Genomic DNA, 25,952 nt, shown 5'->3' with positions numbered 1-25,952 from the left:
CTGTCGCAGAGCACAGCCTTGTAAGGACACAGCCTTGCCTTCGGTGGAAACCACAGCCCACTCAAGCGGCGTGCGCGCTGTCTCTGGTGTGCTCCTCTTCCCTGAGACCTGCCGTAGCTCACTGCTCCCGTCTCCTCTGCAGGGGAACAGTGTTCCCAGCCCGATAGCCGGGGAATTCAGTGCTCAGCCAGGCCTAGAAAGATTTCCCTGCTGCCAGCTGGCTGCCTCCTAGCAGGGATGGGACGCGGGAACCAAAGGAGCGCTCTGGATGGCCATTGGGACGGCGAAGGCCCTTGTCTGGGCACAGGGCCAGGCTCAGTCTCATGCCTCTGTGGATCAAACCCCGTGATAATCAAATATAAGGTCAGGGGGAGTTTATGTTCTCAGTCTGATGAGCAAGGAACCAGCCAAGCAAAGAGTGACGCTGCAGGGTTGTGCCGACTGCCTCCTCCTATCGCCATCGCAGCGAGCTCCTTATAGGCAGGATCAACACCCACGGCCAGGCGGCCGTCAGAGACTCGAGCAGGAGCGGGGCTCCACAGAAACCTTCTTCCTTCCCCGGTGCAGTGCCCCATGTGGACATGCGCCAGGGAAGTGCGGGAGACTGAGATCATAATGCATGAGGCTAAGCAACATCGCAGTTACAGAACTAGAACCCTGAGCAACAGCTGTGCTGCAGACGAGCATCTGGCTGCGTACAGTCCTCAAAGACGTGCTGGGCTAGGGATGGAGGCGAGGCAGGTCAGCGTGAGGTGCAGTGGGGCATCAGGGCTGGGATAGCAGGGAGTCTTGGCCTTCCCAACATCCTCTGGCAAAGAGTTCCACAGGTTGACTGTGCATTGTGTGAATTGTCTAGGTCCCTCATTGTGTGAGGGACCTAGACAAATTGGAGGATTGGGCCGAAAGAAACCTGATGAGGTTCAACAAAGACAAGTGCAGAGTCCTGCACTTAGGATGGAAGAATCCCATGCACTGCTACAGACTAGGGACCAAGTGGCTAGACAGCAGTTCTGCAGAAAAGGACCTAGGGGTTACAGTGGACGAGAAGCTGGATATAAGTCAACAGTGTGCCCTTGTTGCCAAGAAGGCTAACGGCATTTTGGGCTGTATAAGTAGGGGCACTGGCAGCAGATCGAGGGACGTGATCATTCCCCTCTATCCGGCATCGGTGAGGCCTCATCTGTAGTACTGTGTCCAGTTTTGGGCCCCACACTACAAGAAGGATGTGGAAAAATTGGAGAGAGTCCAGCGGTGGGCAACAAAAATGATTAGGGGTCTGGAGCACATGATTTACGAGGAGAGGCTGAGGGAACTGGGATTATTTAGTCTGCAGAAGAGAAGAATGAAGGGGGATTTGATAGCTGGTTTCAACTACCTGAAAGGGGGTTCCAAAGAGGATTGATCCAGACTGTTCTCAGTGGTACCAGATGACAGAACAAGGAGCAATGGTCTCAAGTCGCAGTGGGGGAGGTTTAGGTTGGATATTAGGAAAAAAATTTTCACTAGGAGGGTGGTGAAGCACTGGAATGGGTTCCCTAGGGAGGTGGTGGAATCTCCTTCCTTAGAGGTTTTTAAGGTCAGGCTTGACAAAGCCCTGGCTGGGATGATTTAGTTGGGGATTGGTCCTGCTTTGAGCAGGGGGTTGGACTAGATGACCTCCTGAGGTCCCTTCCAACCCTGATATTCTATGATTCTATGAATAAAAACATACAAACAGCCATACTGGGTCAGACCAATGGTCCATCTAGCCCAGTCTCCTGTCTTCTGACAGTGGCCAATGCCAGGTGCCCCAGAGGGAATGAATAGAACAGGGAATCATCAAGTGATCCATCCCCTGTCACCCATTCCCTGCTTCTGGCAAACAGAGGCTAGGGACACCATCCCTGCCCATCCTGGCTGATAGCCATTGATGGACCTATCCTCCATTAATTTATCTAGTTCTTTTTTGAACCTTGTTATAGTCTAAGAGGTGCCGAAGGACAGGGCTGCAGTGCATGGGCAGAGCTGTGTGGCAGGCCAGGACTGGAAAAGCAGGGGGTGCTAAAGGGCAGGGACTGAGACGCATCAGCACAGCTGCAGTCAGGTTGCCCATAACCTTGCGAAATCCACCACTCCATCTTCTCCTGTTTCACACCCCATCCCCCTCAGCCCTGCTGAGCCAGCTGCCACCCTTACATGCCAGATGAAGAGGAACAGCTGCAGCTCCTTTCGGAGTCCATTCGCCTATTCTTTAAATCCAGGAAGTGCTTCCCCTCCCCGACCCAACATTGCCACAGAGCGCTCCCGGTCCACGAAAGGATCGCTCCAGAGAAGCCCGGGTCCGCTCCTTGAGCCTGCTCAGCGGGATCGGCTCTCTTTGCTGGCATCCAATGTCGCGGACACGTGAAATCAGCGAGACCCCCAGAGCAGCCGAGCGTGCTGTGTGCACCGGGGCAGTCCCGGCATTCAGCCAAGGCCCCCGTTTTAGAAAGAGCCGTGGGCTGGAGCAGTGCCAAGCGTCGTGCTTTAGAACGACCGATGCCAGGGCAGCAGCTCTGGGCCGCTCGAGAGGCCTTAGCGTAAACCACAAAGTCAGCCGCTGGGTCACAGTGCCATGGGGGAGCACAGCCACACCGCCAAGGTGAGGGGCGGGGGCAGGAACGGGGCCAGCGAGGGCTGTCTGCCTGCGCCACGGAGCACACGGGTGAGGATGGCCGAGCCCAGGGCAAGCTCCGTCTGCAAAGAAACTTTGGGCTGGGGGCTAATGGTCTTGGCACTGGGATCTGGGAAGGATTCCAGTGCTGGCCGGGGGTGCAAGGTAGGAGGACACCACATGGAAAGAAATAACAACCATGCTTCCTCCCTTTAAGCCTTCATGGGGAGTTCCGTCCCAGGACCTATCCGGCAGCAGCTCTGGTGCGGTGCACAAAGGCCCGGGGGCAGGATTTGAGACGGACTGTGCAGCGTAGCTCATGGGGGGCTCGCTGAGGTTGCTGCTTTTTTTTTTGTTGAGGAAAATATTAGCCATCCTGGGCTACAGAGCTATTTGCTAGACAGCAGAAAGAAAACCAGCGGGGCTCACGCTTCCTGGGTTCTGTTCTTGGCTCGGGGAGAGGAGTGTGGGTGCACAGAGAATAGCCAAGCACATAGACGGGGCAGATTCTTTCTGAAACACGGTGTGGCTGAGCCTTGGGTGGGCTATGCCAGAGAGCTGGGCTCTGTTCTCAGCTCGGCCAGAGGTTACTTTGTCTGTGAAACGAAGAGAATAGCACTTGCCTGTCTCATAGGGAGCGCTACGAAGCCTTACTCAATTGTAAAGGTTGCACAGAACCAGCAGCGGGTGAAAGAGACGAGACTGGCTCGCGTGGTCTCCTGGCTCCCAGCTCAGGGCACCTTCCCTGGAACAGAGATGAAGGAAGCAGAACAGTCTCCTGAATGTAGGGACCGACTGCAGGGAGGCAAGGAATAGAGCCCCAGTGTCCAGACCTAGTGGGGGTGCGGATCTGGCCACGTGAGCCGGTCCTCCGGAGGTAAGGGGACGAGGAACTGAAATGAATTCCTCCAGCAGCTGTCACTGCATCAGAGGCCCGACATTTAGATTTTGTAAAGATAAAGCCTTCACCGCTAACTACAGAAAGGGCCTGATTCGCCATCATCCTGCCTCTTGTGCACTCATTGCAGTGGGAGTGCAAAACACAACCCTTCCACTCAGGGAACATTTTGCACCCCTTTGCACAGCGTACACACTGGCACAAGTCACAGCGCAGCACCGAACCAGGCCCGCAGAGTAGCACTTGCCTGACTCTAAACAGACATGAAATGGAAACGTTATTTCACGATTGGTGTTGTTTGATAACGTGTCCTGCTGCAGGGCTGGGAACCAAAACCCCAAAGTGCTGTCCGATGGATGAGAGCCAGGAAGTGAAACTGACCAGTGTGGTTTCTGTATCTGAGCAAGGAAAGGCACCGAGTCGATAAGCAGCATAAATGATAGGTAAACAGGTTTCTGTGCGGGGCAGGGCAGTGGGAGCACGTTCCGTTATGCTCCATAGTCCGCACTGGCTGTCCATTCATATCGGGGAGCCATGCAAGGTACCTCAATGGTCTAGGCCCCAGGTGTTTCAGAGGATGCCTCTCTCCCGTGCCCTGTTGCAGCCGGTGTGCTTCTGCTGTCTGTCTGAAGGCTGGAGCTGATGGGAGCTGGCCGTTGGCTCCCATCAGGGATACAGTCAACTCTTTTACAGTGATGCATCTTTGCGTGCAGGCTTTCCACTTGGTGCAGGTTCTGGATTCTCCTGTCACTCAGCCATGCTTTGTTTGGAAGCTCCAGTACTGTCCATGCCAAACTCAGGTGTTCCAGCCAGCTACAAAAACGCAGAGGCGTAATTGAGGTGCCGGTGTGTTTTTCCATGAACAATGCCCTGGTGCTGCTCTGTAAATAGTCATCCTTTTATAACGCCCCCTCCGGCAGACTGGCTCCCAGCTCCAGTCAGTCTAGTTATACTCGGCCTCGTGATCCCACACCCTGGTACCTGGTGTCATCCAGCCAGCCCTCTGCACTGGGGAATTTATACAGCGGCTGCAACGGGCTGACCACAAATATAAGAGATTGTTCCTCATGCTCTCGCTAGGACTGGCTGGAACTGTTTTTTGACAGAAAATTGGGTTTTCAACCAAAGAATTATTATGTGTGAAAAGCGTTCAGCTTCTGCAGAAAATTTAGATATTTCGTAAAAAAACATTTCAATTAAAAACGTCTCATGGGAAGGGTGCAGTTCAGGTGGCCTATGTTCCCATTCTCCTCTATGGGCCAGGCTTTCTGGCCAGACTACATCTTCCATGATGCATCACAGCCAGGGACTCCTATTCACCACTTCCCTTCACCAACAGGGTAGAAAGTGGTGCACCATGGGAGATACATTCAGGTTCCTTGTATTCCTCTAATGGCCAGCCAGGCTTTTTGGCTGGATTACATCTCCTATGATGCACTGCTTTCTACCTTATTGGTAAGGGGAAGAGAGCATCATAGGAGACCCTAGCTGTGATGCATCATGGGAGATATAGTCTGGCCCGAAAGCCCAACTGATCCAAAGAGGGGAATGGGAGCATAAGTAACCAGAACTATAACTCCCATGAAGCACTGCTGCCCCCATTTCAATTAGAATATTTTGGTTTTTGGCCAAAATATGTCACCAAAGATTCACATTTTTCAGTGCACTGCCTGCCCGGCCCCTGTTTTCTGACCAGTTCTTCTTTACATATGTGGGGTTCCTTCCCCCATGTACAGGAGCCCCCCAGGGGAATAAGGACGGGGCAAGGGGGACAGTGGTGTACTTTAAAAGAAATGTTGTTACTGCTCTGCTTGCTGGTGATCGTTCTCAGCACTGTATTTCCCACAAGCCGAGGGGCTCGTAGGAGAAAGCGGTGAGTTACGAATGGCCAGATCATAGAATCATAGAATATTAGGGTTGGAAGAGGCCTCAGGAGGTTATCTAGTCCAACCCCCTGCTCAAAGCAGGACCAACCCCAACTAAATCATCCCAACCAGGGCTTTGTCAAGCCAGGCCTTAAAAACCTCTAAAGATGGAGATTCCACCACCTCCCTAGGGAACCCATTCCAGTGCTTCTCCACCTTCCTAGTGAAAAAGTTTTTCCTAATATCCAACCTAAACCTCCCCCACTGCGACTTGAGACCATTGCTCCTTGTTCTGTCATCTGGTACCACTGAGAACAGTCTAGATCCATCCTCTTTGGACCCCCCCTCCAGGTAGTTGAAAGCAGCTATCAAATCCCCCCTCATTCTTCTCTTCTGCAGACTAAACAATCCCAGTTCCTTCAGCCTCTCCTCGTAAGTCATGTGCCCCAGCCCCCTAATTATTTTCGTTGCCCTCCGCTGGACTCTCTCCAATTTGTCCACATCCCTTCCCCCAGATCATCATGACACGGAGGCCATGGGTCCGACAGAGGCCCCGGGTCCGACTGAGCCCGTCCTGCGGATCTGGGGGAAATGAGCTTTCCAAGGGCGCCTGGCCCGATTGCTAACACTGAAGGCCAAAATATCAAAAGACCTCAGGGCTGGAATTTCAGAAGCACTTCGCACCCAGCAACACCCACTGAGACACTCCCCGGCACATTTTCAAGTGAGCTCAGCACCCAATGGGCAAAGCTCTTTTGAAAATCCAAGCGCTTGTTTTGATGCGTAAATGGGAGCTGACTTCGTTTGAAATTCTGGACCCGATTTTGAGCGCCGGAAAATTCTGCCCCTAGTGGCCCAGAGGGAGTCCACACTGGTCCGTTCAGCCTTTCAGAAACCCCAGGTGTCATTGCTTCTCCAGCCTTCCTATGCGAAAAGCAGGAGCTTCCATACACGGATTGAGGCTACATCTACACTACAGGGGGGGGTTGATTTAAGATACGCAAATTCAGCTACGCGAATAGCGTAGCTGAATTCGACGTATCAGATCCGACTTACCCTGTTGTGAGGACAGTGGCAATATCGACTGCCACGGCTCCCAGTCGACGGCGCTTACTCCCACCTCCGCTGGTGGAGTAAGCGCGTCGATTCGGGGATCGATTGTCGCGTCCTGACGAGACGCGATAAGTCGATCCCCAAGAGATCGATTTCTACCTGCCGATTCAGGCGGGTAGTGTAGACCTAGCCTGAGACAGGCATCTGGTTTTGTGGCTGCGTCTGAGAGTGCCTGCATCCACTGCTGAGTATTGTTCAGAGGCTCACAGGAGATATCCCTACGCCTCCTATGACAAGACAATTGGGGACTATTTCCCCCCTGTATCTCCAACCTTGGAAGGACATTGCTGATACAAGAGCCTGGCCTCGCCCCCTTTACAGGGATACCGCTAGACCCGCCCGTAAAGGGCAAACCTAGAATTGCCAGAACAGACCCCAGAACTATTCCACTGAAAGGCACTCGGGTGCAGCCCTGCTGCCCCAGGTGTGGCCTGTTTTGGTTTCTATGAGATGCCCCAGTGCCCCGAGCGCGGCCCCTGGAAAGGATACGAAGATGTAATCATCCATGAAGCGCTTTTTAAGATTTTCCACAATAGCATCCTCGGAGATTTTGGAGAGCAGGACCATGTCATCCACTCCGCTCTGCTTGACATTGTGGCTCTGCCAGTGAAACCGCTCCTTGCTGCCCTGTGGAGAGATGGGGGAGAATTACTGCATACAGCAACGCAAAGGAAATGCTTTCCAGAAAGCAGCGCGGTCCAGTGGCTAGGACTCGGGTCTGTGAGTCAGGGCCCGGGTGTGTGTGTGTGTGTGTGTGTGTCCGCTCCTTGCTCAGCCACTGACTCACCATGTGACCTCTGTACCTCAGTTTCCCCATCTGTAACATGGGAATAATAATGCTCAGGCCCCTTTATAAGGTGCTTTCAGATCCCAGGAGTTACATAAGAGCAAAGTGTCACTGTTATTTATGGCTCGAACTCATTTAGAAGATATGAAAAGCGAAAGTCTCTGCTAGTAAAACAGAGGGCAGCTGCAGCAAAGTCAATGGAGCGGCACCAATTTGCAAGAGCAGAGAATTTGTCCCTTAATTTAAAGCAAGTACTGTTATCCCCCCCCCCCGCCCCACACACTCCTCCACTCCCATCCCCCCCGCCCCGCCTGCATGGCCTTGCAAAGATTGGCCTGACATTTGGCACTAGCCCGTATCACGCAAGCAGCGCTGGTTGGACACATCGCTTTTGGGGCCTGCTGCGAAACATCATCAGAAAAGCTCAAAAGGCTCCTCTGGGGAAATGAATGAGGGTTGGGCGGGTGTGGGGGAGAAGGAAAAAGCAGAGGCCTGTTTGGGGTGCAGGCTTTGCCATGTTCTGCAGAATCTGAACTCCCAGGACGTCCCGGGACCAGAGCCTCCTTCCCCTCCTGCGAATCACAAGCTGGGGAGGCCCAGCCTCACAAAGCCGCCTCGTTTTGGCCCCCATAGCAGTCCAAAGTCAGGAGGAAGCAACTGCAGTTTACGCTTTAGCTGGTGTTGCCACCTCTGAGGTACAAAACACCAGGACACTGGGATGAGCCCGGACCCATCAAGCTGGCCAACAGGCAGCGTGTACTGAGCCCCTGACAGATTTCCTGGGACAATACCTCAAAAACCAGACAATCCTGGGAAAACCTGGCCAGGCAGCAACCTTGGCTATAGCCCACTTCCATCCTGCTGGGCCGCAAGCCGGAGGTGCTGTGTACAAATCTCACCCACTACACGATCAAAAACGAAGCTCACAGACAAGAATGCTTCTCTGTACAGCACCAATGGCCTGTGCTCCCCCACATCCCATATCTGTCTGACTCCACCAGTTGTCTCTTGACTCCAACATGGTGTAATAGATCTCACCCCTCACCAGGGCACGCCCGGCAGCCAGCCACAGTGCAAAGGATGAGCCCTGCCTCAGTTTCCCCTTGTCACTGGGGCCGACTGAGCTGCCCATTCTCTCCCTATGGACCCAATCACCAGCCATCTCACCTGTTTGGGAAAGGAAATATGTCCTCCTCCAAGTCCAGTGATTTAGTTGGGGATTGGTCCTGCTTTGAGCAGGGGGTTGGACTAGATGACCTCCGGAGGTCCCTTCCAACCCTGAGATTCTATGATTCGATGACAGGCCCACTCCTAGGCATAGTTTATAACTGCAAGCTTCAGCAGCTCTCTCAGCGTAAGACAGTTCATCAATCCCAAATGGGGGTTTTATAGGGACAGTCCTGATATTTGGGGCTTTGTCTTATACAGGCACCTGTTACCCTCCCCCCACCCCCATCCTGATTTTTCACACTTGCTGTCTGGTCACCCTAACCCCAAAGCCTTGTCCAGCTGCGTTGCACCCAGTTCCTCCGTCATTCTTCCAGGTCCCATTCTCACGGCCTTCCACCCAAGAGTGAACAAACCCCGCCTCACAGTTCCCACGCTCCTGTTCCGGGGCTTCCGCACCACTGGCCTTTGACCACACTTCTTATGACTGTTCCCCTACAACTCTCGCCTCAGGGCTCCTTTGAGCAGGCTTCCAACAGAGTTCCACGCCCCTGGCCCCTCCGCCGGCAGATCCCCCTGCGGGGTCACCCTCGTGCTGAGCCGGTTCTTCCCCGCAGAACTCTTCCACCTAGTGGGGTTCCCCAGGTCTGTCACACCAGCTCCTCTTCCCTCCCAGGAGCTTCCAACTCCTGCTCTCCCAGGTCCCTGCCACTCTCTTCAGGGACCCACCCCCCCACTAGGGTGACCATATTTTCCCAAAGGGAAAACAGGACACCCCCATGGGTCTGGCCCGAAGTGCCCCCCGCATGGAGGCTGTCCTGAGTCCTCCCTGCCTCTCGCCCGCATGGGGCTCACCCGAGGTCCTCCTCTCCCCCGGCACACACTGGGCCACCCTGAGGCCCTCCTCTCCCCCCTTGCACAAGGTGGCCTGAGCCCACCTGTCGCCTGCCCGTACTGGGCTCTAAGGCCCCCCTCTCCCCCTCTGCGCGTGAGGTGGTCCAAGCCCCCCTGCTGCCCGCCTGCGGCCACCCCGAGCCATTCTCCTGAGCCTTCCCTCCTGCGCAGGGCTGGCCTTGCTGCTTGCCCCCCACATGTTCCTCCACTCCCCGCTAGGGGTAGAAAAGAAGACCGAGAGGGGACCTGATAAGTCTTCAAACATGCTAAGGGTGAAAGAGGACGGTGATCAATTGTTCTCCATGGCCATGGAAGCCAGGACAAGAAGCAAGGACTCCATCTGCAGCAAGGGAGACTTAGGTTAGACGACAGGAGCAACTTTCTAACTCTAGGGGAGTGAAGCTCTGGAACGGGCTCCCAAGGGAGGGTGTGGAATCCCCGTCACCAGAGATTTTTAAGAACAGGTGGGACAAACCCATCAGGGATGGTCTAGGTTTGCTTGGCCCTGCCACAGTGCAGGGGGCTGGACTAGACGACCTCCCGAGAGTCCGTCCAGCCAACTGTTCTATAGTTCTGTGACTCTCCCTGAACGGCCGCATGGCTCTTTATAGCAGCCAGGTGCCCCCTATCAGGCCCCAATGGGAGGCAGCCAATGAGTCGCAGGTGAACCGGACCTGTTCCCTCTTAAAGGAACCAATCTCCCTGTGACACTGGGGCCCAGATTCCCAAAGGGTTTGAGCCTCGTAACTCCCACTGACGTCACAGAATCATAGAACTAGAAGTTAGGAGTGTAAACACTGTTCTGCATCTGCGTCTTAGATTGGAAGTGCTTTGGGGCTTTGTGTTATCTGTTGGTACAGTGCTCAGTACAATGAGGCCATGGCCTCTTGGTGCTCCTCCAGTACAGAAACATTAATAAGTATAATGAATAATTTCCTCTCTGTGAGAGATGAGTAGGAATTGCTTGTTTCTGTTTTTCAGTGTATCATGGAGGAAGTCTTCTGAGGTTGTCTATCTCTGTACTCTCATGGCAGCTGGTTGGGAGGGAAGCTGTGGCCTGGGGTTTAGGACTTTCCAGGCTATGCAAAGGGGATCAGAATGAGCTGGGTTGTGCCAAGTTAGTTTCCCTTGGTGGCTGCCATTTTGTGCTAAGCTTTCATTAAAAAAAAAAAAGTATCTAATACTTAAGGCAGCAAAGAAAACCTTCCAGAGGGTGACCCGAGTGTAAACTAATGCAATGATGCCTGCCTGAGTCTGCAGGCAGACTGAAACAACAGCTCTGAAAGAGGTTATCTTAATAGAGTGTTAACTCTGAAACTTAATAATGACAATTTAAATATCAACTTTGTTCATCACTTAGAACCTGGTCAAAGCAGACAAGAAAGAATCCAGGTTATTATGGTGTGATGGGCTGCTCAACCCACTGTGAATAACAATCTTGTTTTGGTATCACATGGTGGTCGTGCTGGGCATGTGGGAGGAGTTTGGTATCAGGGCGGAGCTGTAGAAAGTACAACCATTTATTTCTTTCAAGGCTGACCCTGCTTTGGTCACTCCTAGCCTGTCTCTTCCTTTCCAGCCCAGTTCATTGCTCTAGTGAATTTCACTATGTTTCCCTCAAAGCAGGAGCCTTTCATCAGGCCCTGCCCATCCGGCAGTCCCTAGCTCAGTGAATCGTCTGCATGTTGCTGCTGCTCCAGAATTTCCTTTTTTCACTTGACGTGCATCAGCACCAGCTTTCACTTCTCCCGTCAGCCAGTTGTTTCTTCCACTTCCCCTTTTTCTTCTCTTCCTCTTTTGCTTTGTTTTCCTCTCTCTCCTGGAGCCACAGAGCTGATTTTGGACTCATGGTTTCAGATTGTGCCACATACTAATATAAATCTGGCCCAAGCATCCAGCCTCTCCCAGCGGATTCACACAGGAAAACACCTCCTCCCTTTGTCCCCTCCTCTGTCACATGTACCGCTCCTGTGCAGCCGGACCTCGCCAGACCAGCAGGTTTCAGGCATTCTCTGATGAGGTCGCATCCACTTGTGCGGATCAGCCCATTTCCCGTCCTTGTCATTCCTGTACCTTCTCCACGGTGTCATCTGCCGTGTGGGCCAGCAGACGCTACTCGGCTGGACGCAGCCGTGGACATGAAGCCTTCGGTATTTAGGAAGCGCCAGCTGCTAGTATAGAAGGCTGCAGCAACACATGCCACTGTCAGCTCATCACACCTATCCTCTGCTTTCTGCATTGGCTCCTCGCAGAATTTTAAATCAACTTCAAGGTCTCAACGCTTATCTTCAAAGCACGTCACAGCTTGGGCCCAGGCCATCTGAAAGTGCCTAAAGCTGCAGGATGAAGACTTAAAGTTGACAATGGTGGTACCTTGCACCCCTCCAGCCCAATGGAATGCTCTACAATAAGGGCACAGCTGATTCGTGCAGCAGACAGAGCTTTCGCGGGGGCTGGCCTGAGACTGTGGGATGAACTCCCCCAGAAACCAAGGCCCATCGCAAAGCTCCCCACCTCCCGTTCCAAGTGCAAGGCACCTTTCTTTGCCCTTGCCTTCTCCAACATAACCACATAGCACCAGACAGAGTTATAAACAACAACAACCCTAAACCCTACCAAAAAAACTAGACACTCCACTGCACATGCATCTTTTGGGGAGAGGACAAGAGACAAACCAACATCTGGCAGATGCTGGTCATAAGAACGGCCAGACTGGGTCAGACCAAAGGTCCATCTAACCCAGTGTCCTGTCTTCTGACAGTGGCCAATGCCGGGTGCCCCAGAGGGAATGAACAGAACAGGGAATCATCAAGTGATCCATCTCCTGTCGCCCATTCCCAGCTTCTGGCAAACAGAGGCTTGGGACACCATCCCTGCCCATCCTGGCTAATAGCCATCGATGAACCTGTCCTCCATGAATGTATCTAGTTCTTTTTTGAACCCTGTTTAATTGCTTAATACATGACTGGAAGGTGCTCGGATACAGAGGTGAGCACAGAGTAAGAACCTATCTAGAACAGATTAGGATAGCAAGGGCCCAAGAGTATGTGACGTCATGGGCCAAGTTCAGCCCTGCCGTAGCTGTGCTGACGTCAGTGGGGATGACCGTGGCCCCCTCCTGTCCTTAGGCCTGAGAGGTCGGGGGGGGGGCGTGAGGGAGGAGGAAATGTTACAGTCCCTAGGTGGAGACAGACGGAGGCCACCAAACAGCGCCTCCCAGTGACCCCAGCCACATCTCTTACTAGCCGCAGGCCCTGCCGTTGGGCTCTAATACCAGCCGTGAAGCCGAGTCATGCAAAGGGAAGCCTGAGGAAAAAAAATGCTGTTATTCCATATAAACCCAACTCCACCTCCCTCCGGGTACCCGGGGCACAAAACTCTTGCTAGACGGAACTGTCACAGGGTTGCTGCTTGTGAGCAGGGATCCTTAGCAGGCAGGACTCTGTGTAGGCAGGATTTTGAGAGACACTTCGAGAACTCAGCCTGTTCTTCCCTCTTTCTCTAGTTCCTTGTTTGAGTTCCTCCATCACCCATTCTCTTTCTTCCTAGTGAGACGTTCAAAAAGAAACCCAGTGAAGATGGGATCATCGTTCAGATTAATCATGCTGTTTTCCTGGTATGCTATTATTAGCCAGACTGTTGTATGACTATTCGTAGCATTTATAATTGTGCAAGCGAAGCAAGGGGCTAATCGAGCCTCATGCTTCAGGGCATGGTCAGCTGGTCCTGACAAAGGTCAGGAAGGGATTGTTCTTCCATGCACAGCCATTCGCAAAGCCAGATGCATTATGGGGCTTTCTGGCCTTCCTCTCAGATCTCTGGGATTGGCCATTACCAGAGCCAGGATACTGGTCAGACTAGGCAGGCCAGTGGTGTTATCTGGTGTGGGCATCCTGAGCTTGCTGCATTAAAGGGTTAAGGCAAATAGTTAATTTCCTGTATCACAAACAGGCTTTTGATCAATAATACTCTCTTATGCTCTAATAATCCATTTCAGCCATGCACTTGGCACTGTGGGACTCCAGACAGATGGCTGGTTCTCACCTTAGCTATAGACAACTTACTGTTTCTTGACCAAACTTGATGGAGTTAATGTGCCTCAATAAACAGCCGCAATGGGACAATCCTGGTCCCGTTTAGTTCAATGAGAGTTTTGTCACTGGCTTCAGCGGGAGCAGGAATTGTGCCCATGACAGCACTTCTACAGCACCTTCCGTTGGAAGAGCTCAACGTCTCCTCTACAAGTCCGTGTGAATTAGGCCTCACCGTACCCTGTGAGGCAGGGTACCCCCTTTTACGGGTGGGGGGACCGAGGCACAGGGAGGTCACACTGCAAGTCACGCACCCAAGGTGTCACATCCATGGCAGAGTCTGGAACGTGTGATGCGCAGGCTGCAGTGCTGACCACTAGCTGCACGCCCACCCTGTCCCACACTGACCCCTGCCAATGAAACCTGTGAACACAAGTTTGTGTGTCTGACTCATTCTTCACAATAAAGCCGCAGAGTGAAGGGAAGCCCTTCCATGCTAGCTAGGCCTGCTGAGGGAACTCACATGCTCACGGCTGGAGGCTAGCTAGCTCTCTGACTGGCCAGAAGGCAGTTCTGGGCTAGGGCTTCAAGCATAGGGCTAGCTGACAGGAGACCCAGGCTCTAGTTCCAGCCTCCTTACTGGCAAACTTAAGTAACTATCAGCCAAGAAGGGGGCAATAAGTGAGTTTGTTTTCACAACTGTTAGCCCCCAGTTCCCCTTTTCCTTCCTCAGTAGCACCCTGTGGTCGCAGCACAAACCTCAGGCCCAGCCTCTTGCAAAATCCCAGAACTCAAGAACCAGGGCTTGAAAGTGTTGCCTGCAGCATTTCAGATGATTTCAGTGAGACAGTCACATACATGCAGCCCCCCTCCCGCGGGAGGCGAGGGGTTCAGCCCTCACTGCCAGGGGTCAGAAAATGCCCGACCAGGGTCCTTTTCCTCTACGTTCTCAACAGCGGGGGCCTTTCAGATCCCTGGACGTGACTCAGAGACCAAGCTCTTTGGGGCAGGGACTGTCTTTTAGTTCTGTGTACAGCGCCTAGCACCACGGGGTCCTGGTCCATGACTGGGGCGCCGAGACACGACTGCAATACAAATACATAAGTATCGATAATTGTGATCATCACTCGAATTAGAAAAGGTTCCGCTTCCTGTAAGGTTCCCAGGGGCTGGCCTGGCCTCCCACTGGTATTTGTAATTACTAGGGCCCCAAGCCGCTGCTGATTTCAATGGAAGTTAGGAACCTAAGTACCTTTGAGGACCTGAGTCAAGGACCCTTGGCTTGAAGCCAGGGGGTCTGATTTGACGTTCCAATGATTGGGAGAGGTTGTGTTTCACGCCCACCTTGTACTGGCGCAAATGACAACACAATGTACCAGGTGATGGAATTTAGCCTCTTAATTTCTCTCTCTTCTGCTGTTATTTCTCTCTGAAACCGCCTCATTTAACTGGGAGACAGTTTGTAGGTTTAGTGTCATCCCAGCCCGACTGCAGGTGCCTTCCTGCATTCACCCAGCCCAATGAGTCTAGACCAGATTTACAGATTTTGTAAGGCCAGAAGGGATCATTAGATCATCTTCTCTAAGCACCTGTATCACACAGGCCGTTCCATGTCACCCAATTACCCCTGCACTGAGCCCAGTAACGTGTGTTTGACTAATACACAACTTCCGGCAAAGCAGCCAGTCTGGATCTGAAGAGATGGAGAATCCACCACTTCCCTTGGCAGGGGCGGCTCCAGGCACCAGCGCACCAAGCACGTGCCTGGGGCGGCAAGCTGCGGGGGGCGGCCTGCCGGTCGCTGTGAGGGCGGCAGTCAGGCTGTCTTCGGCGGCATGCCTGCGAGAGGTCTGCTGGTCCCGTGGTTTTGGCGGCAATTCGGCGGCAGATACGCCAAAGGCGCGGGACCGGCGGACCTCCCGCAGGCATGCCGTCGAATCCGCGTTACCAGCGGACCTCCCGCAGGCATGCCGCTGAAGGCTGCCAGCCTGCCGTGCTTGGGGCGGCAAAATACATAGAGCCGCCCCGTCCCTTCGTAGCGTGTCCCGTTGGTTAATCACCCTCGCTTATTTCTGTGCCTTATTTCTCCTGTGAGTTTGTCTGGCTTTAACTCTCAGCCATTCATCCAACACCCTCGCGGACGAGCGGGCTTTAGGTGTGAGTCTAGTGGCTGCTACTCGTCTGTTAGCTGCGATGAGGGCACACTAATAACGAAACCTAGGGCCCGATTCCCCATTACGCTGCACCTTGTGCAGCCAGCCGTTCACAACAGGACGCAGAGGGTGTCAAATACTGCTAAATCGACGATACGCTACGCAGGGCAGTGGGGGTTCTAGCCCCACTTGTTTGTGCCCTAGTCTGACAAGTGAGGCTTCATCACTGGCTGCCACCGGCACTTGTATTTGCTAACTGCCTACCCACCCCGCAACGGCTCAGATATTTTGCACAGATAAAGATCTGACACAGTATCCAACACAACGTCCCCAGCGATCTTAAACACCATCTCAGCCTTGCTTCAAAGTGCAATTCCAGTCAGGAAAGCAAGCAGGAAAAACAGACAGCGCAAAACAGGGCAAAGGCTCACTTCCGAAAGAGGGGCAGCCGGAGCCTTAGTACCCCCTGAACTACTCAAAAGACCGAGAAGGGGATAGTGCATTACCAGGCAGGAAATCAAAACCAATCAAATGGGGACGGGGTGTCCAACTGCCCCGGCACAAAACCCCACCTAGGACTGGAGAACCCAGCTGTGTTCTATCTGCCACTTGCGTGAGTACGAGTGACAGGAAGGATGAGTAAACTTGAGGTGAGAGCACAGAGGGGGCCGTCAAATGCCCAGTTCCCAGCTCTGCTATAGACGTCTTGTACGGCCTTCAGCTAGTCACACAACAGCGTCGTGCCTCAGTTTCCTCATTTGCAAAAGGGGGCTGATACCCCTGACTCGCCTTGCCGGGGCGGGAGAGCTATGTGACGTGCCTTGAGATGCTCAGAGAGGAGGGGGGAGCATCGGAGCAGCCATGATCTCCTCGCTATTGTGGGGGCTGGAATAGCCTCTGGGTCGCTCCCCCCCCCGACTCTGCAGGGCCAGGAGAAGGGAAGGATGGAAGACACAGAGGGAGCCGATATCTTGGGCAAGGAGTCCCGCTAGTATCAGCCTGACCGCAACGACACTCTGAGAAGGTGTACCGTGCGTCTGCTGCTATTGTTCGGGGGGGTTTTTTGGTAACACCTTCTCACCATGCCTGAGAGCCATCCTCACGCTGTCTGTATTTAACCGGCTCTGAGAACAGGCACCCAGGGGCAGATTCAGCTCTGCGCAGACACTGGGACAGAGGCAGCTGGCATCTCACCGATTCAGGGGCTCCTGAGAACTCAGAACTATTTTCAGTTGAGACCAGCCAGGCTGGCGGGGGGGGGGGGGGGGGGGGGGGAGGGAAGGCAGGAAGCCCCATCATAGGGGTCGTTTAAAACCAGAGAAGCCAAAGGCCTTGCTATAGGGGCAAGTCTCGCACTGCTCCCCACACAGGGGATCAGGGGGGTCGCATAGGCCTTTTCTCATCTCGCCAGTCTTTGGGCCTGATGGCCTCCCTGCCGGCACCTCACGTCACCCTCGCTGGTGCAGCACAAGGTGCCCGGCGGGGGACAACCAGGCCCAAAGAATGCGGCGCTGGGAAAAGGTCTGAGCTTCCCTGGCGCGTGGATACCGTGGGGATGGGCCCTCTGGTCCCCCCGAGAGACAGGGCCTGCCCCTGCCTCAGCATCGGTCGCGCGCTCCCCTCTGCATTCACACTTGCTGCTGTGTCCCGTCCTGGGGAGGCAGAATGGGATTATCCAAGCTGGAATTTTGCCTACAAATTCTACTCCTCCAAAAAGTGTCATGGGCTCCTTGGTGATGGCAACTGGTCAGAGCCTTGAGAGATGGTCTTGAGGCTAAAATACAGGCCTAGGGATCAGAAGACCTGGGTTCCCCCAGGTCCTGTAGGCTGTGATCCAGTCAGCCCTTTACTTTCTCTTTGTTAAACTGAATAGATTGAGCTCCTGGCATGTGTCACTATAAGGCACGTGTCTAATCCTTCAGTCATTCTCTCTGCTCTTCTCTGACCCCTCTCCAATTTCTCACCAGCCTTCTTGAATTGTGGGCACCAGAACTGGACGGACTGTTCCAGCAACGGTCGCACCAGTGTCAAACACAGAGGGAAAATAACCTCCTGCCTACCACGCCAGACTCCCCGGTTTATGCATCCAAGGATCGCATTAGCCCTTCCGGCCAGAGCACCACATCATGTCCTGCTGATTCTCTCTCCTACGCCCCCACGTCTTTTTCGGAGTCAGGCCATTCGGCGTTCCCTGCCTTGGCCTTCCCATCTGTGTCACTGGAGGGCGACACTGAACTCCCTCTCGGTCGTGTTGTGATGCCCAATAGCTGGGCAAAGAGCTACAACGTTCATGCCTTCGGCGGCATGCCTGCGGGCGGTCCGCTGGTAACGCGGCTTCGGCGTACCTGCCGCCAAATTGCCGCCGAAACCGCGGGACCGGCAGACCTCCCGCAGGCATGCCACCGAAGGCAGCCTGACTGCTGCCCTCACGGCGACCGGCAGGCCGCCCCCCGCGGCTTGACGCCCCAGGCACGTGCTTGGTGCACTGGTGCCTGGAGCTGCCCCTGGCTTGGAGATGACTGTGCTGTTGAAAAGCCAAAGGCCAGCACGTCAGGGGCTCCCCAGCAGCCTGGGTAGCTCGCGGGCCCTGGTGGGCAGGGGCAGGGAATTCAAAAGCACCTTCCATAACCTCACCACGTTGCCTGAACCCCTCCATCGCCATCAGCCCCTAGCCCCCTCACCCCCAGCGCAAACAGCCCCCCACAGCCAGCCCCCCCCCAGGCAGCCGCGGGTGAGAATCCAGCTGAACAACAGCCCCGGATAAGGAACAAGCCAGCGTGAGGCCTGGCAGCAGCACATCCCCCCCTGCTGTCAGCATCCAGCCCGTTGGGCTCCCCAGCACCCCCCGCTTCCCTGTCCCGCCCCTCGGCCCTGGACGAGGCAGGGATGTTAATTCTCGTTCAGCCCCAGCCCCACAGGGGCTCACCTGGCAGCCCCAGGGCGTTACTGGGAAGAGGGAGGGGTTTGTGCAGCCCCCACCTTCCTGTGTGTGGGATGGTGGGGGGGGGGTTGCAGCTTCTCCGGCCTCTGGGAGTCTTTCCAGCTCCCTCTTCCCCACACAGCCATGAACCCAGGTTACTTCAGGCCCTCGGGGACCAGGTGCTCCCTGGAACTCAGGGCAGAGATGTTTGAGTGGGTGGGTTCAGGGCAAGGGGGCAGCAGGGGCAGGGATGCATGGCAGGTGCTAAGCAGGGGCTAGAGATACAGTGGCGGGGGGGGGGGGGCAGCAGGCAGTGACACCTTGGTAGATTTTGGGGGGGAGGGAGCAATGACCCCAGTGGGTGCAGGGGCAGGGAAGGGTGCAGTGACCCCAGTGGGTGCAGGGGCAGGGAAGGGTGCAGTGACCCCGGTGGGTGCAGAGCAGGGAAGGGTGCAGTGACCCCAGTGGGTGCAGAGCAAGGCAAGGTGCAGTGACCCCAGTGGATGCAGGGGCAGGGAAGGGTGCAGTGACCCCAGTGGGTGCAGAGCAAGGCAAGGTGCAGTGACCCCAGTGGATGCAGGGGCAGGGAAGGGTGCAGTGACCCCCAGTGGGTGCAGAGCAGGGAAGGGAGCAGTGGCCCCCGGTGGGTGCAGGGCAGGGAAGGGAGCAGTGGCCCCCAGTGGGTGCAGAGCAGGGAAGGGTGCAGTGACCCCAGTGGGTGCAGAGCAAGGCAAGGTGCAGTGACCCCAGTGGATGCAGGGGCAGGGAAGGGTGCAGTGACCCCAGTGGGTGCAGAGCAAGGCAAGGTGCAGTGACCCCAGTGGGTGCAGAGCAGGGAAGGGTGCAGTGACCCCAGTGGGTGCAGTGATGCCCCACAGCGGCAGAGCAGGGGGCAGTGCCCTGGCCTTTGCAGCATGGATCCAATCTTTTCTACTTACCATGGTGTCCCTGCAGCCAGGGGGTCCTGCTCTTCCTGCTGCAGCCCCGAGACAGGGTGGGGTGGGGCTCTCTGGGAGGGGGTGCTCTGGGCTCCTGTCACTGGGGATCAGGGAACATGGTCCCTCCCTGACACTGTCTCGCCTGACTTGGCTTTTCTGCAGCAAGTGACAAAAGTGCAACTAAAACTAGGACTGATTTCCTTTGTCACCCCTCCCCCCCCTCGCTTCCTCATTTGAAGCTGAGTGGTGAAGAGGAGGGGGGAGCAAGTGCTGTCTACCTGTGGGAACTGGCACTGGGGATGGGGAAGCACCCACTGGGCACCATGCCTGGGGGGGGGGGGGGGCAGAACGGACCCATCGCCGGGCTGTGGAGCAGGAATAGCTCCCCAGGAGTGTCCTCGAACAGCCTGGCATTCGGGAGGCAGCTGGCAGCGGGCTGCCGGGCGAGCATATGGCTTTGGAGGGGCTCCGGGCAGTGCCTGCTGGAAGTTGAGATTACAAAACAATTTCCTCTGTAAGCAGCTGTTTTCCCACTCCCATGGAGTCTGGGCTGAAATGAGCCTCCGGCGGGGAGGTCTCTGACCCAAGCGGATTATGGCTTAGTTACCGACTGTCTTGCTTGGGCAAAGTTGGAGCAAAATCTCCCGGATCATTTTTGACTGGCCCTACCTCTTGCCCTCCCCTTCCTGTTTGCAGAACCGATGGCTGCCCTGGGTGTGCCGCAGAGATAACTCTGAGACGGCTGCGCTCTGACGCCCGCCTGCGCAGAGTCCTAGGCCAGGAGCACGGCTGGGACCACGCTTGATCAAACGGCGTGGCTAAAACTGGAACAAATCCACGGCCGCCTAGCACTTCCCAAGCGTTGCCGTGTGTCACGCTGCAGTCGAGCCAGGGCAGAACTCACATCCCCCAGCTTCAAAAGCACAGGCCCCTGCCTCATCTGCTACAGGTGAATCTCCTTTAAGCAGTACGGGGCCTATGCCACACAGCTGAATCATTCTAATCCATCTGCTCAAGGGCAGTGGGCCATGTATGTGCACACACACTAGCCAGTTCGTTGCAGTAATACACCACGGGCACCGGAGCAGGGAGCCCGGCTTTAGGCCGAGCCCCCTGATGTTTAGGGCTGCTCATATCCTGGGTGAGAGCCACATGGCAATCGCTAATAAAGCCACAGCCCTTCTGAGCATGCTCAATCAGGAGCTGCTCATTTACTTGTTAAAGCAGCCCCTAGCGAAGCCCCGCCCACTTGTGACATCACAACCTACTGTCCCCGCCCAGCCCCACTAGGTGTTGCCTGCTGCGGAGACAATGGGCCAGGTTTTCATAAGGGCCCAGCCAGGGAGCTCCCTGGGGCTCCTCCCCCTTTGCAAAGGGGCCACTCCCTGCATGGGCAGCACATGTTACTGTCTGCGTCCCCCCGTGGGGGAAACTAACTGGGACAGTGGGGGAAACTAACTGGGAAGTCAGGGCGGGGTGGAGCCTGGCTCCAGCCCATAATACTCTGGTGACCACTTTACTGCATCCCTTCTCTCTTAATGTACAGCCCGGATGTAGCCATATAAATAACCAGGGGCTCTTCTCTCCTGCACAGCGGAGCGCCTCTCTGGGGGAGTGGGGAGTAGTGGTCCAATTCCCCCAGGCTCCTGGTCCACCAGTTCTGTAGATACCCCCATCTCGGGCATCCCCAGCAAAACCGCATCTGTTCCTGGCCTCAGCTCCTCCAGGTGGTCGCCACCCAAGGGCAGAAGCCGTGGTCCTTGCGTGTCATTCTGTTCCTGAGGGTGTCTTACAATCCAACCATCACTTCACTGGACTTGAAAAGACAAGGGGCCAATTTGCTCTAGGATGGTACCCGGAATCAACGCTGTATTGAAATGTTGGGTACAGCCCATGTCCTTTGGGCCCGGCTCTTTGTCTTTAGCGTAATAGGCACAGGGCTGTTTTCGGAAATCTTGCATGGTGTCAAGTATCAGAGAGGTGCCACAGGACCCCCTGTTGCTTTTTTCGGAAATCTTGTTGCCTTAGCATTTCCCTCTCCAGGCTGGGATGGATTAGATCCACACGAGCGCTTATCTTCCTGCCCATCGATAGCTAGGTGGGCTCACAGCCAGCGCACTCAGAGGACTGGTTCTGTATTTCCAAAGAAATAGAGCTAGCTGCCATAAATCATCTTTTTATCCCCTCTTAAAAGATTCTCTCTGCGAGGCCACTGCAGGCTGGATGAGATGGGGAAGTTTGAATAGATTTAATCCCATTTTTGTTCAGAAAGTCTTTGAATTCCATGCTCATAAAAGCTGGTCCATTGTCTGTGCCGAGGACACCCCGGTAACCCGTGTGAGGCTCAGGGCTGTCGGAGCCGTTCACAGGTAGCAGTGCGGGTTGTTCAGCTCATCACATGCTCATGGGGCAATTTGATGCTTGGCCTCAGGGAGGGACGAGGGAAAAGCGTCAGCGTCAAATCATTGCAGGTCTCCTGGGCCTTGGGCCAGTGGCCCATGTTGTTTGCTGCAGTCTACAAGAGTCTGCGAACTTGCACTTTAAAGGTGACCTGCAAAGTGTGTGCGTGTACGTGTGCCCACGTGTATATATGTGGCGTGTATGTGATGTGTGCACACACGTGTGTGTGTGTGTGTGTCTATTTTCCAGCCAGTGCCGACCTGACCCCCGAGCAGTAGTGTTTAAAAGCCGTTACCATCGCGCAGCTCTGGGCGACCTGTGCAAAGTGTGAGTGAACTCGCTGCAGTTCCTAGGGGAGCCCCACACTTGTCCCCCTTGTCGGCAGCCTCGCGAGAGAGGCCCAGCACTGGGCTGTGGAGTCGGGCCTCCCCTCTCCCACCTAGAGACGCTCACTCCCAGGGCGGGCAGGCAAACTGGCTGAGTCAAACGTGAATGAAGCAGGGCTGGAGCTGGGGCTAAACAGGGCAGTTTGGGGCTTGCAAGCCTTTATTTGGCTCCACATTCTTGTAAAACCCCAAAAGGCTGCTCCTGATCTTGCTGGCAAAATCAACGAGGAAAGGACTGGCGGATAACGACCAGCTTTGCTGCTCCCGCTGGAGGAGGACGCTGACGCCGGGTTGTGCCCGGGGAGAGACTTGTCCGTTGTCCTGTCCTTTGGAGCTGTCCTCTCTGCAGCGCCTGAGCGATTCCGCTCGTGGGCCCAGCGAACAAGACCGGCCTGAACTTTCTCTTCCTTTTTCTCAACCCGTAGGAGAGAGGGGGCTGGACAGGGCTGGGCTTTTGGGGCATCGGTTAGCTGGGCCTTGCGCTGATGGTGGCACATTAAAGGGTTATGTCATGCTGATCAGTTCTGCGGGTGTCTATGATGGAGAGGAGATTGTGAAACCAAATCCCAGTGAAAAAGTCTGGCAGCCAACTGACACGCCTAAGCCAGCAGGAGAGCTGCATGCCAGCTAACCGTGTCTGTGCAGAAACAAAGAGAAATGATCAACCAAGAACCACTCACAGTCACAGGAAACGGCCGGCATTGAGGTACACCCACGTGCGAAGCACTATGAATAGCCAGACAGAGATGGGTCTTTAGGAACGCCTACTGTGTCTAGTCACAAACCCCTCTGTGATGATCAGCGGCACCCGTCGCAGCGTAGCCAACAAGCAGCTACGAACCCACTCAGCCCCCATGGGCGTTAGCAGGGATTGAAACCTGGCCCATCACCACTACGGGTGCAGGCCGCAGCGTCTCGAGCCAAACGAGAGCTCCTGGAACTGGGCTATTGTCATAGCCTTGTGCAGCTGGATGCTCAAGAAACGATACCGTCCAATCTGACCCAGGAGGAATTAATGATCTCCGGGCAGGTAAATATACCGGCAAAAATGTCCCAGTCGTTTTGTTGGTTCACTGGAGTTTTGCTCATTTACCAGGCTCAAGTCCCGCAGCGGGACTTGTCGTTCACATGGGCTGGCGTCAAAAATGTCCAAACTCCGCTGCCTGGAGCGAGACCCGTCCAGCCGGATGCAGCCATCCAAATGTAGAAGCAGCCTGATTTGCAGAGGCACTGAATGCGCACAAACCAGCCGGAGCTGGGGGTGGGAATCAGACTGCTTATTTCAGCCTGGGCTTTGAAAGGCTCTTTAAGGAAATTAGGCACGGTGGAAAGCCAGCGGGGGAAGGGCACCCATGGATTTAGGGGTCCAACTGTGGGCCCTCAGGGTTGAACATTTTGGCTGGCGTGTGCCCTGACTAGCCTCTTTTCACGGCTGGGGGCCACCACTGATTAGGGATAATTAGTAGCATTTGGCAAAGAAAAGAAGCTCCTGTGATCGCTCAGCGGGTGCAAAGAGTAGCTAAGAAGCGAAAGGGCTTATCTCAGGAGGATCTTCTATCTCTGCAAGTGAAGGGGTGATTCTGTGATACGCCCTCCCCGGGCAGGGAGGTGCCCAGGGTTAACTGAACTACCAAGCTCTGAAAACGACAGCAAGGCCCAGGTAACAAGGGCGCCGTTCTTCTGTGTCTCTGCAGCGTGATGCTGGTGAGCTGGGACAGGCCACCCTCCTGCTATTGATTAGATCAGTGTTGCTTGCTCCACACACAGGACCATATTTTGGAATAAGTTTCCTAAATTCCGCCTGCCTGCTGACAAATCCCTGACTGTTTGTAAGAACAGAGTTCTAACGCCAGCCCCTAAACGCTACCGGGGGACCCACTGCACCTGTAATTCTTTAGCATGCAACCAGGACCTCAGGGCCTGTCTACGCTGGGGATATTTGCATCCCTGCAATTCTACACCGTAGCGGCAAACCAGAGTAAGCCAGACGGGGTCAGCCCCATAGTGCATCAGGGCAGGATGTCTGCACTAGGGGGTGGGAGGAAGGGACGTTGCAGAGATGTAGCTACAGCAGTACGTACATCCCCAGTACAGACAGGCCCTTAGATGCTCAAGTACTCATTTTGCGCACAGGTGATCATGCAGTGCAGGGACCTTTCCTACAATGCAGTGAGGGGGATCATTGAAACACTGGAAGGTGGTGGGATGGGGAATTTCGATGCCTTTCAAGGGGAGGTGGGATAAAACCCAAGACACCATAAATCTGGCCAATGGGGAAACTGGAACAAGAGGCGATCAAATGAACTAAAGCCCTTAGCTCCACCACTGCGTTAAGGGTCATTTAGTGTCTCAGGCTTTGCTGTTGGATTTGAAAGAATGGGAAACATCATAAAATGGCACGAAGAAACCCAGCCTTTTGCTTGGGCAATCTGGCCCCAGCGAGTGATGGTTTGATTTTTGTTTCTCTCATATGGAACAAGACGAAAGCAGGATTTCCTGCCTCAAAACTAGTTCAGACTTGGAGGAGTGTTGTGCTTTGATGCGGAGGGACATCTAGTGGCGGATAACTGCACCGCACAGGCGGGTTTCCTTCCTGAGATGATCTGGCTACATCTAAAGTAGGACAACAGTGACAGCTATTGAATCAGCCAGGCCAATTCCTGAAGCACCTCAGGTTTGAGCCTTGCTGCTAGGCAGAGGCAAGTAGTGTTGCCAGCACTGGTGATATTTGGGGGTTTTCTTAAAGCCCCAGCTCCTGGAATCATGCTAGTTTGTCAGAATCCCCAAGTTCGTTTCAAAAGAAAAGGTTCCAGCCCTCATGGCAACAGAGATGGAAAACGTGAGGTGAGTGCACCTGAAAGGCTCAGAAATGAGAATGCAAATTAAAAGCGCCCCCCCCCCCCCTTTACTAGTTAAAAGAATCTTGTGATTTTGGAGGGCCTGATTTCTGATTTTTGAACGCATGGAGTTGGCCATATAACATCTTTGGGAGCCTCAGGATGCTGAGCTGAGCTGGCAACTTTCTCATAGACTCAGTGTCTTTCCTTTGGCAGCTTGCTCCTGCCTGACCGTAAGACTGGCTTCTCCTCATTCCAGCCAGGCACGATCAAGGTAAAACGCTCCCCACCTGCCACTCACCGTGGTGTCCTGGCCCATCCTTCGGGGTCGTGGCGTGTGTGTATGGTGCAGGGATAGGAGTCGTCTGCCCTAGAGATGGGTGGGAAGCTGAAGCCATGAGACAGTCCTGCAAGGAGCAGCCGGCTGGGATCCAATGACAAGGCAGGAGGGGAAGGGAAGAGCGGGCGAGTCACGTGGCAGAATGAAGGAGGCAAAGCAGGCGTAAATGCAACACGTCCTTCCCACAGTCCCCCCAGGCTTAGCAATCATCCATCCTCCTGTGCGCCTCTAGGGATCCAGAGCTCGCCTTGTCCCGGGCCGCTCCAGAGACCACAGAGAGGAATTGTTCCAGTCCACTTCCCCACCTTGACGGTAAACACTTTTAAATCCCCTCTTGCCTGGGAGTTATGGGGGAACCCCACCAACGCTGGTTGGGTCAGGGGGGACAGGGATGGCAAAGGTGCGCAGTCCTATGTCAATCCAAAACACGTCCTGCTCCCCAGGTTTGGAGGGGGATGGAGGGTGAGTCTGCAGGGTGGGGGAGGGCGGCCTGGAATGGGCCACTGGGACGCAGCTGAGCGCCCGGCCCAAGGCCCCAGGCCCCCCAGGCAGGTGTGCGGCCAACTGAGAAATGACACTCGGACCAGAAGC

The 25,952-nt window shown here is 54.7% G+C and overlaps 1 protein-coding gene across 1 annotated transcript in view; it reads right to left on the bottom strand.

Annotated features, from left to right (window-relative positions):
• The window catches only part of MYO1F (myosin IF), a 55,327-nt gene extending 29,987 nt beyond the window's left edge, over positions 1 to 25,340 (bottom strand). Inside the window, exons 1-2 of the mRNA XM_065422328.1 lie at positions 25,323 to 25,340; positions 6,998 to 7,135 (exon numbers count right to left, since the gene is read on the bottom strand). Coding sequence (XP_065278400.1) covers positions 6,998 to 7,135; positions 25,323 to 25,340 — 156 coding nt within the window. The remainder of the gene's footprint in view (positions 1 to 6,997; positions 7,136 to 25,322) is intronic.
• Between the last annotated feature and the right edge of the window lie 612 nt (positions 25,341 to 25,952).

This window comes from Emys orbicularis, chromosome 24 (genome assembly GCF_028017835.1).
Source record: "Emys orbicularis isolate rEmyOrb1 chromosome 24, rEmyOrb1.hap1, whole genome shotgun sequence".
NCBI classification, from domain to species: domain Eukaryota; kingdom Metazoa; phylum Chordata; order Testudines; family Emydidae; genus Emys; species Emys orbicularis.
Note: the sequence above shows the minus strand (reverse complement) of the source record. Positions and strands in the feature narration are given on the sequence as shown.